Source organism: Teleopsis dalmanni, chromosome 1 (genome assembly GCF_002237135.1).
Source record: "Teleopsis dalmanni isolate 2A chromosome 1, ASM223713v2, whole genome shotgun sequence".
NCBI lineage: Eukaryota > Metazoa > Arthropoda > Insecta > Diptera > Diopsidae > Teleopsis > Teleopsis dalmanni.
Genome location: NC_051846.1, coordinates 163756737 through 163770633, shown reverse-complemented (window position 1 = coordinate 163770633; position 13897 = coordinate 163756737). Strand labels below are relative to the sequence as shown.

Below are 13897 nucleotides of genomic sequence, written 5' to 3'. Positions count from 1 at the left end.
ACCTCAAAATATTTTTTGTACTGCGAGACCCTAATAGAAGATTGCTTAAAGTAAAATATTTTTCAACTCTTTGTTAAACGTACTAAATACTTGTACAAATACTTTATAAACTTCCCTTACTTTAGCATACAAGTACCTCATAAACACTTCTTAATCTAAGCGTATAAGGCGTATAAAACGGAATAAATCAACTTCAACCAGCTGTATCTAATGCGTTCCAACTAACGTCACTAACGCCACGAATTTTTATGAAACTAATCCACTACTCTTTAGCATTTCATTAAGTATAGTAATTATCTTTATAATATTAAATAAATAGTTAATACATATTAACAGCATATTATATTTTTAAATATTACACTATTTAATTGACTTATTAAAAACTTTATTCAATTACTTTGTTTTATTGAAATATAACTGCTAATAGAATTGCAAATTTTCCGTATGTTATCTGTTGTTTACAATAAAAAATCATTTATTTTATTGTCGCATAAATAAAAACAAAAAAAAAACAAAAACAAAATAAATTAAATACGATTGAAGTATATACAATATAAAATATAAAAATGTATGCAGATTTATGGAATGTTATTATCTTAATTAAATTTGCACTGCCTCTATCAATATAATAAGTAATTAATTGAAATTTTTACGCATCAATGACATTTACGTAAAATAATATTGATCTGATCAGATTTCATTTAAACATATATGCATCTATATAAGCTCATATGCATACCCGTGTATACCCATGTATACTCGGATAGGCAAGCGACTAAATTACATTCCACACCACATTTAAATACCGTAAATTAATTTCAATTATTTAACTCGTTCATCAAAATTGTCGTACGGATACAGTAGATACAAAACAAACCTAACCAAATCGAAAAAAATAATACTGTACAAATACAGAACAACAAATAAAAAAAATTATAATAATAATTTTATATTTTTCATCGCATTTAACACTATTTAAAAGTCGTTAGTAACGATTTGCATATCGATTAAAATGTTTAATAATACTTAATGATTGAAATAAAAATGAGCTTTCATGCATGCAAAATCCATGTAGAAAAAACTGCGGAATACCAACAACAAAACTACAAAATACTAAACAATATGAGATAGAATAAACTCGATCCGTACAAATGAACTATAAGCCGCTGTGCTCGCATACACACTCATAGATACATAAAACATGTTCACAGATACAAGATAGGCAACCACAAATAACTGGAATGTAATCTTAAGCTCGTATGCGAACAAGAGCAGAGCAACAAGAACACAAGTTACTTAAGCTAAGTTAGTTTGTTACTTAGCGCTAGCATTTTTAAAAGCATCTCCTCGCCATTTACAAGAGATTTGCATTGGCTTGGTTTGGTTGGTATCGAATTGGTTTCGAAGGTACGGTCTTAGTTAGGAGTTCCATGGCATACGACTGACTGACTACATTCGGTTTAGTGTTGCAATTATTTTTGCAATATTTAAATAGATAATTATTTGACAGGTTTGTGACTGCGGATAAAAAGTTTTGATGGAAAATTGTAATAAAAGTCATTAATATGATATATGTTTTAGATAAACATTATTTGTAATTTGTAATAAAGCCAAAATGGTTCGCAATTAGCTACATACACCATAATTGCAGTTCGTTAAAAGAATAAAAAAAAATTAATAATTACAGAAACAAATAAGCCACCAGGAAGTGTTAAAAAAAGTTTTAAGCCATTTTATCTGTTGCATGAAAATACTAACAAATTGTATGTGGACATAAAAAAGCCATTAGATACTTGTTAGGAAATATGAGTTTTTAATAATACCCATACTATATTAAACGAGAAGTTAATAAGTCACAATCGAAACCAAAGCTAATAAATTATTAAATTAACTATATGCATTAGGTTCTTGATCCCCAACAAATCGATTAAGTAATTAAAAAAAAAAAAAGACAAAAAAAATCAATTAATTATAACAAAAAAAACTAGCTTGCCAGGAAGTGGTACTAGTAAGCTTCATTCTGCAATGTATGGATCCCAATTAGATCTAAATAAGTCAGTATAACTATACAATAATTAAACCTATCCAATTGAGTTGTATACTAAATAAATGTTTCTTCAAATAAAACAACAATCTAATAAAAATGAGCCGTTAACATCCTATCCTGATTAAGAAGTCAAAAAAGTTCGAAGCGTTGGTAATTTTATATAGAAATAAATGAACCCTAAAAACTGTGTTTAATAAAAAATTATAAGCAAACATATGATTAACAAATATAATTACAATCAATACTATAAATAAATAACATAGTTTAATACTCTAATAACTAATATAATATAATTTTAAATTTTAATATTATTATTTTATTCCTTTTTTTTACCTCATTACATACCATTTATAAAAATTTTTCTTTTTTTTTGATAAATTTTTTTTTTATTTTGTGTTTATATTTTCTCTCTCACTTTTGTATTTTTTTCTCTTTCTTTCATATCACATTTTTTAATCTACATTGAAAGCAACACATAGCTTTCTGTGTAACATTGCCCTAAGACGACAGCTTAAATAATAAAACAAGACCCAAACATCAAGATAATAATAATCGCAATATATGTCCTTCACCTCTTCCACTTTTTATAACTTCCTAATTCTCTCTCATATATTCTTTTTGTACTTTCGTCCTTTTTTTAATTTATTTCTATTTATATATGTTCCATCTAAATTTTCTTATTTCTAAACTCATTTATACCGCTTCTTTTTTCCACTCTTTTTTTCAGTTGCGTTTCTTTATTCTCTTTTCATTCTCTAACTTTTAAGGCCATGTGTGGCTTTTTATAATTCTGTCACTTATATATTCATTTTTTGTTCCTTTTTACTTTCCATTTTTATAACTCACTTTCTTTTGTTACCAATTTGTTTTACCCTATTTTCTTCCATTTTTTCTTTCTGCGTTGTTTTATTTCACTGTATTTTTACTCTCTATCTTTTAACCCACGTTTCTTTTGTATAATTTTATCTCTTATCTATTTATTTTCTATTCGTCTATCTTTTCTCTTTTTTCTTTTTTATCACTAATTTCATTCTATTACCAATTATTCATTTCCTTCCGCCATTATCCTTTGTATTATCTGCATAGGTACTGTATCATGGATGAATACATATAGGTAAGAGCACTGCTCTTTGCTATGCAACAATCTACGCTCGCTCTCTGCAAAAGTGAGAGCTATAGCATAACTGTTACTGGGCGTTATAGGGGAATACTTTCTCAAAGGCGTCTACACCAACGTCGTGTAAAGTCAACTGATATTAAATACTCATTAATCTCTCTAAAAGTTTTAGCTGCAAAATTTTTCTTCACCTTTTCTTTTTCTTTTAACTCAGATTGGAGCATAGGGTCTCAATTATTAATAATGATTACCATATTAATAATGATTAGCAAAGACCAGTAGCTTAGTTATAACTAATATTTAATGAGATTTAAGATCTGTGGTAAGAGCAAACTCTTCATAAAATAATTTTATGTATTAATTTCAGTTTATTATTTATCCAGTTTAATATTTAAACTGAATCACATAAATCAACAAAGAAAAGTAGTATGACATACAAGCACAGTAAGGGCTAAATTCTATTAACAATCTATATCCACATAACACTTAATTGCAATTTGCGTAGGAAGTCAAAGTCGAAGCTGCCAGCAAAGCTTACTTAAATTAGTCGAGTTTACCAGTAGAAATTAATTAAGAACAATTAATTCTAGAACTAATTACTACACAACATAGGCATAAACACAATTCCAAAGTGCATAATTCATTTATAAAAGCAATTAATTAATTAATTAATCTCATTTCGAAAAAAAAAATGTTAATTGAGTAGTTATAATTATAAAGCTCAAAAAATATGCTTGAGTAATTTTTTAGTATGTTTTATTAACGCATAAATTGAAAGTTAAATTATTATATTGTTGAGATTTATAGGTTCGCATATAATTGCAACAAATTAATAAACAAAATATAATAAATAAATAATAAAAGTTTAGAATTAATAGTTATACTTAAGCATTTCAGATATGAGAATAAAAACAATAGTTGCTTAAACTATTAACACAAATAATTACTGCCAAACAGCACCGAGACGTAAAAACCCATAAAATTAGTTGTGTTTATGTATTTCCATAAAAAAAATCCATTTTTTTTTTCTCAACGATTAATAGAATTTTTAACAGTCCGAAGTCTACTAAAAGCGTTGCTAAATTTAAGTTGCATTTTTTCGCGCTTAGTTGAGCGCAGAATGACTAAAATAAAAAACAGTCAGACAAACAAACAGACAGACATACTTCTTATAACAAACTTTACACACTAAATTACATAAATACCTAATTTTATAATTACACATATTTGTATCTAGATACATAACTTTTATTGTACTGTAGCATAGCAAAATATGACTAAAAGATACAAATGCTTATTTAGTCATTTCCTTACACGATTTTTCTCGAAAAACATTTAAGTTTATTCTTTACTCTTGCAATATTCTAGATTTTTACTTGTAGTTCTAATTTACTAATTTAATTATTTAATGTTTAATATTTAATAAAATATTTTTATACTTTGTTTATTTTAATTTGTACAGGAGATCAATATCGAAATACCATGTTTATTGTCAATTTTAAAAATATATTGTAAGGAAATATCTACCCAATTTTTTAAAAAAAAAAACATTTATATAAAACTTTAAACTTTAAAAGTTTAAAAATATATTTAAATATATAACCTCCCCTATTCTGTGTACTTGACATAATATCTAGTAATTCTTATACTTATATATTAATATATAAGTAATATATTTAATAATATATATAATCCATTAAAGGTTTCATAAGATATATTAAGTTTGCGCGATTATTTCGTTGTAATCAAGAAGATGCTAAAGCCAGATAATTAGAAATGCAACTCTGTCAAGCAGCCAATAAGCCTATTCACACTACCGTTAACTTGATAGAAACCTAATTTCCAAAAAAATATGGGGAGGAAGAAGAATAATTATTATACCTCTTTAAGGATTAGCAGGAGTAGTAGGTATTACCTAACCCTTCTGTTGATATTATTTTACATGACACTAATTATGCCGTAACTCACTTCCATTATGTGTTATCACTAGGAACTGTATTTGCTATTATAGCAGAATTTATTCATTGATATTGTTCACCAGTCCCACGTTGAACGCCAAACGTGCGGCTGGTGTACATTAATATTTTAGTATACAGTGCTAAAATTACCGTGTTAAAATTTTGGAATGGGTGCTGGAGAGCAACTATACGAACGTTATGTTTCTTTTATATACATATATATTTATATAAAAATATATGGAAATATTTCGTTCCAACATTTGGTTTTTTAACATATTAATACCAAATAGTAATTGTCACAAGGTTCGCTTGAAATTTTCCTTTACAAAGGATCAACGTTTGCAGATCATCCCAAGTTATTATTCAGTAAGCTCTAAGTTAGACATAAATTAGCATAAAATACTTGAAATTCCGTACTAATGACATATGTTCTGGAAACTGTTCTCACAAAAAAATTACTATCTCTACCTAACATAATGTTGATGGATCTATCTCAAAAGTAAAAATACGCTTAGGTAAATACGTATTGAATATTCAACTAGCTCTAAACACAAACGAATTATAACCTAGTGCGTAATTAAATTCAATGTAGCTTGCACTTACACCACACTTTAAACATCCGCTCTACGTAGTTTTTAATTTTAATTTCTTATGTCCTAAAAGTCCCGATTTTTATTTTTCTATAATATATTCTATAATACTAATGGAATACCTACAACGCTCGTACCAATCCTTCACATAAATGAAACCTATCAATGAATTTTACTTAAAACTTTTACTTAGGGAAGAGTTCTACACCCAGATAGAAGACAAGACAAACCATTATTTTAAATAGTATGACAAATTAAAGATTAACATATAATAATTTGAAAATTTTTGCGGAACTTAGATTCATTATATCAAAGGAGGTTATATTGACTTACACTCACATTTTCTTTTATTTTAATTATTTCTTATTAGTAGTAAAATTAAATTGAAAGGTGCTATTTGGCAAGTTATATAGTGACATATACTATACATAGATATAATACTATATGCAATAATTTATCTTTGTATATACAAATAATACTTTCACAATTCATTATAACCCTTTCTAATTATGCTTAAATTACGTTTCCTTTCCTCATTAACTGTATCTTTAATTCTCTAGTTTATATTATTAGAGAATATATTTTTTTTAAAAACAAACTAAAATATACAGTTTAAAATTTATGACTTAATTTAATGTTAAATTGAACTAAGACTTAACCATATTTCATCTAATATTTAAATTACTATCAGAGAACTGTCACATAATATCTGTGACATATATGGTATAATTTTGCAATAACCTGTCTTATCAATAGATAAAACAAATGTTATTGAGAATAATTTATTACTTTTTAACACTATGAACTAATATCATATATACATTATACTTTATACTCAGCTGTACTTAGTTTTTTACTAAATCGTAAAATCATTTTTATTATCTGTTTTATATCAACTAAGTGCTCTCTTAATTGCACTTTATGATATCACTTTTAATAAAGTAGTTAATGATTGCAATGTTTCCATTAAATATATTTTATTCTTTTTTATTTTATGTATCTTAATTGAACATTTAAGTGTAACAATAAAAATAAAGTATTTGCAAATTACTTAACGATTCCTCATAAACAATTTGCATAATTTCATACTTTAGTATGCAAATTAAAAGTAATAATCGTATAATTTAGAGTATAAGATCTTATGAAGATTATGTTTTTCTATTAATAAAGAAAATTATTATTTTCTTTTTAAACATCTTATTCAATAAAAACTATATATGAGATAATTTAAATAAACATAAGCGAGAATCTTGCTATTAAATATGTATCTGATAACCTTTGTTTAACCTTCGGTTATAGATATTCATATGAATTCATATAAGATATGATATGATCATTCATATCATTTTAAAGACAATCATAATATTTGCTTTTTTTAACAAGTCATAGATTAGATTTAAGATCAAATCAGAAATCGTTTTGAATAACTCAGACCCTAATGATTCTTTAACTATTTTATGAATAAAAAAAATTTAAGGACTTAACAAAGCTCTGCATTTTTTTAATATTAGCGCCGGCTACCTCTGTGAGAAAACTACAGATATGTTTGCCCCCAAAAAGTTCGCCATGCTACTAACCAAAGCTGTGAAGAGAGCAAGTCTCAATTTTAAGCATTACTTTTTCCTGATCTCCCTTAGCTTTGATTTATAATTTATAAACAATTGGGGTCTTGAGCCCACTGTATTATGGAAATACAAGTATCGAATAATATAACAGTAAATGCAGCTCAACTAAATGTAAAGTAATTATAGTCGTCACTTTCTTTCTGTAAATATTGATGAATCTGAGAATGTATAAACGAAGTGTTTAGATTCAACTGTTGTAGCATTAATGGAAAGACTACAAGTTCATTGTATATATAACCTGGAAAGAGGGTTGATGGGCTAAACCTCTTTTTAAATTGAACCAGTACAGCTGTTGCTGATGTACATAGTACATAGAGATATTGAAATTTTGCATTTGTCGTAAGACAATAAATATAACGTCCTTCAAGTTACTAACTATTTCTCCATAAAATATTATTTTTTACTTCCTCATTCAGATAAAATTAGACTGCTAAACATGAATGTTATTCTTTCTTGGCTCTTTATTTATGGAATAAGATTCATTATATATAAAATAAGTCTATTTTCAATACATTTCTTTCAAACTGGTTTCATTGGATATAAGATTCATACTGTTGCTTTCAATGCTTACTACTTACTATCCATAGAAATAAAATCGAGTAAGACATATAGTCCATAAAAAAGGAGATTAACATAAGTTGTTTGATATTTGATAGTAAAATAAGTTAACTTATTAAAATAATGTAAATGAGAATGTAATAAAATTGGTATAAATTGCAATAAAATTTATTATCAAATTATTAAATAATTTAAAAATAGGTTAGTGTGCTGTAGTTGGGACAATACCCTTTCCCAAACCAATCGATAAAATAAATAAACTTAATTAATCTAATTTATTTCATAATGGAAGAATTCATTGTCTTTCATTTAATTGCAAAATATATCAAAGTAGAAGATTGCAAAATATATTCGTTAGAGTTACTACATTACAATAAATTTTTTATATTAAATTTTTATATTTTTATAATAAAATAATAATAATAATAAAATAATAATAATAATAAAATAATAATAAAGTAATCATAATAAAATAATAATAAAGTAATCATAATAAAATAATAATACATAATAATATTGCATATTTGTAAAAAATTGTTCATACAATTTTTATTCAGATATCATCTATTTTATCATTTTTATAATTTTCATTGGTAAATATATATAAGATAATAATAATAATATAATAATAATAAAATAATTATATTATAAAATAATAATGATAATTAAATAATAATAATAAAATAATAATAAATAATCATAATAAAATAATGATAATAAAATAATAATAAGGAGATATTAATAATAAAATAATAATACATAATAATATTGCATATTTGTAAAAAAATGTTCATACAATTTTTATTCAGATATCATAGACTTAATCATTTTTATCATTTTTGTGGTATTTTTATTTTATAACATAATTAGCTTATATCTTATATATATAATTCTTCTGTACGTGTGTTGACAGTGAACTTCTCCTAAACGGCTGAACCGATTTTGATGAAATTTTTTGTGTGTGTTCAAGTGGATTCAAGGAAGGTTTAGATTCACAATTTGGCCCACTGGATAATGTCTTTTTAATTAATTTTTTATTTTTTGGTATCCATATACATTTATATTAGAAATTTAAAATTTATCCATGCTTACTTTGATTTGTTTAAAAAGTTTAAAATATCTAAAATGAATCTTAAAATTGCATAGCTTTAGTGCATTTAAATTCCGCAGTATAATTATAGGTATAATTGTGAATCTAAACCATCCTTGAATTCACTTGAACACACACAAAAAGGAAGAATTATAAAATAACATACAATAACGTATATATAAAGGTATAAATAACGTACAAAAAAAACAATATGAATATGAGTCGGATATCGACTATTCGTCACATTTACGAATTGTAATCGGTGCTATAAACAATCAGTGCCAACACTGTCATGCACTCAAATACAAAGGTGAATCGGCCGGTTTCTGCTGCGCATCTGGAAAAGTTGTATTGCCACCATTGAATTCGCCGCTAGAACCATTGAAAGCACTATTGGCTGAAGCTACATCTCAATCTAAATTGTTTTTTTCGTAAAATTCGCAAATTCATAAAATTCATCATTTGGAACAACAAAAATCGTTCAGAATGAGATTGGTCGCAATTTTCAATCAACGCTTAAGATTCAGGGCCAAGTGTATCACCAAATTGGTTCTTTAATGCTGATGCCCAATAATGATCCCAAATTTCTGCAAATCTACTTCATGGGTGATGATAAGCAGCAAATAAACGCACGTTGCCAGTACAACCATATCGAGCAGATGGAGGAGCAAGAAATTGTGGGTATTTTAGAACCGTTTTTAAAAAATCATTACCAGTTGGTCCAGTTGTTCACTACCGTTTCAAACAGACTGCTAAACGACAACTATACAATCGTCATCAAAGTACCATCTGGGCAGCACGCGAGCCGATATAATGCACCGATTATTAATGAAGTTGCAGTTGTTATGGTTGGCGACGCATTTGAACGTCGAGATATACGAATACAATGCAGAGATAACACAGTGCATACGATTGCAGACAGTCATCGCTCTTACGACGCTTTGCAATATCCATTGATATTTTCTTTTATTTAAAATGTAGTGCTTATAAGGATTTGAAGTAACATGAAAATATTTGTAACATAAGTAATGCATGTGGACTTTTTGTAGTTCAAAAGAAAAAATCAATTTAAAATAATTTTCGCATTAAAATGCTAAAGGTTAAGTTGAATAACAACAAATATTATAACTCAGCTGAGCCAGGAAAATTAATTGCAAGGGGAAACAACGTTCGCCGGGTCAGCTAGTAAATATATATATTAGTTCTCATAGATTCTATGAAGAGCAAAGGGCCACAGTTTTAATAAATAAATCATGCTAAAATTTTTGTAATTATATTATCAAAAAATTATTTTTATTATTATATTCTCTTTTTTTACGAAAAATTTTTTATAATTAATTTATATATGGGTTAATTGTTCAATTAATAAAAATAATGTAAATAATTAATACATAAATCATTTATAAGAACTCATATTATTATATATCATAAAATTTGATTCATATAGGTAAATGTATATATGAGCTAATTGATTTCTTCTTTTTCATTCTTTTTATTGTATTCATATTTTATAACATGATTTGTTTTTTAAATAATTTAAAATAGAATTATAGTAATTATATCATTAAGAAATTATTTTCTTTTGTTATTTTTTTCGTCAAAATTTTATTAAAATTAACTTATATAGACTAATTAGTCAATTTAAAGATAAGGAAGTAGCTTTTTTTAATTAAAAATTGGGGTTATAATTAATTTATATATGAGCTTAGTATTAAATTGACTAATAAGATCTTCATTATATAAATATTTTGTAAAAATTTAATCTTCTAATCTACTAATTATCAATATAGTGCAAAATTTTAACACATATTAGTATATTGTTAATATTACTATATATTTTAAATGTTAAAATAATTCATTCTATATATGATATTAAATATTAAATATTAAGTGAATTATATGATTATAAATATTATAATTATAATTATATTATTATATTATAAATATTAAATATATTATATATCTATTTGCAACCGATATAAACTAATATATATAACAGGGTTATTTTTTTATCTTCTGCACTTCAAGATGACTTCAATGAATATTTTGCAATTAAAAAAAACTAATAGTTTTTTATTTATTTTAAATACGTAAAATAAAAATATACTCATTCATATCATATTTTTAATTATAATGTAATTAATTGCATTTCACAACTAATCTAATTGCTTTCAACCGATTTAATCGCTATTTCACACAAATAAAATTTATTTCTCACGATTTCGAGTTAATCAAGAAATAAATCCGAATTAAGAAATTATGAGCAAGTTTTTCATTTAATTCAAAATGAAATAAAAAAGTTCAATTTCAAATAAAATAATATTAATTTTTTAATTTATTTCGACTCACCACAAGTGTCACTGTCGCTGTCGTCAATGGTGCTAGCCTGATCGCCGCTAATACTGCTACCGCCCGTCGTGTTGAGTGCATTGCCGCTGAGATCGCGTATGCCGCCACTGCCACCGATTGGATGCGGTGAACGTGAACGTTCGTCATGATCGAGCCCTGCACTCGAAACTGAGGTATCCAAATCACGTAGGCGCTCCTGTTGTAAGGCAGCATAATGTGCAGCCGCTTGCGCAGCATGTAATCCATTGGCAGCAGCGCCTGGCGGAAAACCAAGTAAAGCCGTTGGTGGCAAATGCGTAAGCGGATGTTGTGCTGATTGATGCTGTGCTTGTTGCTGTTGCTGTTGATGCGTTTGATGCTGTTGTTGATGTTGTTGATGTTGATGATGATGATGCATTGATATTGCCGTTGGTGAACCTTGAAAATGTTGTTGTTGTTGTTGTTGCTGCTGCTGCTGTTGTTGTTGTTGATGATGTTGTTGCAACAAATGCTGTTGTTGTGCTATATAATGTTGCAATGCTACATGATGTTGATGTTGATGCTGATGTTGGTGTTGTTGATGCTGATGTTGTGCGGTGTGTTGTGGATGTGTGGCATTGTGATTTGCTGTTGGACTGCGTGCACCATTTTGTAAAACTGCAGCTGCTGCCGCAGCGCTACCTGCCAAAATATCGGTGATCATAAAACGCGAACGTGAAGATTGCAGTGATGACAGAGAATCACGTTGCATAGCATTTGGTGTGGCTAAAGCTACTGTGGGGGAGGCAGCAGTGGACATCTCTGGTGGCATCGTTGTCATTGGTAGCGGTTTTAAGCTTTTAATATAATAATTTGTCTTTAAAAATTATTTGATATTTTTTTTAAACTTTTCAAAAGTATTTTTTACTCTTATTACTCTTATTTATTTTATCAAACACTTTACACTTTGCACTTAATTATCAATTAAAATTCTTGATTTTTAGTATTTAATTTTAACACATTTTTCTTTATTTTTTTAATTTTGTTTGCTTTATTTTAACTATTTCAGTTTTGTGAATTTCTTTTTTTGCCGTCGCTAATATTTTTTTAAACAAATTTCTTTTTCGTATTCGTGTGAGAATTCGCACGCAGCTCTACAAAATTCCAACCATTCAACTCTACTTTTCAACCGATACTAAATCCTACGCTCTTCTTTCAATGCTATTCAATCCATTTTACTCAGCATGGTGCCAAATACACAACAAGAAACCAGTAATTTTTTTTGTTTTTGTTTTTGTTTTTGTGTGTTTCTTACCACTATACTATACTACTTGTCGCTCACCTGTCGTCTCATTTGCGCTTTGGCTTTGTACTCCCAGCACATCTTTTATCTTTTTTACACTTTTCTATTATGAAGCGGTGTGTGCTCACAGTGGTGGATTTATTTACATGCCAATGTATTTGCTTGTTGGTTGCATTTATTGGTCATAATTGTTTTCAATTGACATTCATTATTTTTCAATAAAAACAACATTCAACGCAACAACTACAACTACAACAACAACAATAACAACACTGACAACTTATATGAGTTAAAGTTGGTTGAAGTCATTTTTTTATGTTGAAAACCGTTTTATTATTGTTGTTTGTCGTATGTTGTCTGTTGTTTGTTGTTTGCTTGAGTTGTTTTTGTTATTTATGCTTGTACTGTTCCAATTTTGGCAAAACGAAGGAAGAATGGTCAAATTTTTTATGATTGTTTCACAAGACAATGGCTGTTTGTTTAGTTGTTAATTTTTGGAGTATGTTGAGAAAGGGGAGAAACTTTATTGTGGTGAATTATGACAATAGTATTTTCATTTTTGAGGAATTTTGATATTTTATGGAATACGGAGTATATGGTGGATAAAAAAGTTACATTTGCAAAAATGACCTCAATATCTTTAAGAAATCATTTATGAAATTGCAACTACTTTAGTGATATTTTTAAAATATAATTTTAAAAAATTCGAAAAATATCAATAAAAAAATAAGAAATACATAAGCAAATCCAATATTGTTTATTGCCAGTAATATAACTTTAGCAGTAAATATGTAAAAAGATAATTAATAAAATGTTAAAGACGTTTGAGCTTCGTACTCGGTTGGCTTCTTCATGAAATACCGTAACGCTGATCCCAAAAGAGCCAACCGTAGGAAATCATGGTGATTTTAGTGGGACAAAAACAAAAAAAAAAATTATTATAAGGGAATAATAATCGGGTGGCACTGCCCCCTTACTGCTGTAAACGTCTTTCTAAAAGTACTTGTAATTTTTCTTTCAGATCGTTAACAGAGATACCCACATCCACTTTCTGCCGTTCACTAGTTACAGATGGAAGTCGCTCACAACATCTAAAACTTACTGGTAAACTTGACTATACAGTATAAAGACCAGATTCAGGAAAGTTGTCAACATAGACAGAGTCCATTCCGCCAGAGCAATTCGCCAGGGTTTTTTCAGGTGACTTGGATATATCGCTGATTCGATAAGGGCTAACCATTGGAAATCGACGGTGATTTTTGTGGGTCACAAAGCAACAAAAAAATAATAATAAAATGTATG

At 27.3% G+C, this 13897-nt stretch overlaps 1 protein-coding gene across 1 annotated transcript in view; it reads right to left on the bottom strand.

Annotated features, from left to right (window-relative positions):
* The window catches only part of LOC119669810 (homeobox protein B-H2-like), a 39842-nt gene extending 27667 nt beyond the window's left edge, over positions 1-12175 (bottom strand). The window contains exon 1 of the mRNA XM_038079838.1: positions 11335-12175. Within this exon, the coding sequence (XP_037935766.1) occupies positions 11335-12133 (799 nt within the window). The 5' untranslated portion in view covers positions 12134-12175. The remainder of the gene's footprint in view (positions 1-11334) is intronic.
* Positions 12176-13897: the final 1722 nt, after the last annotated feature.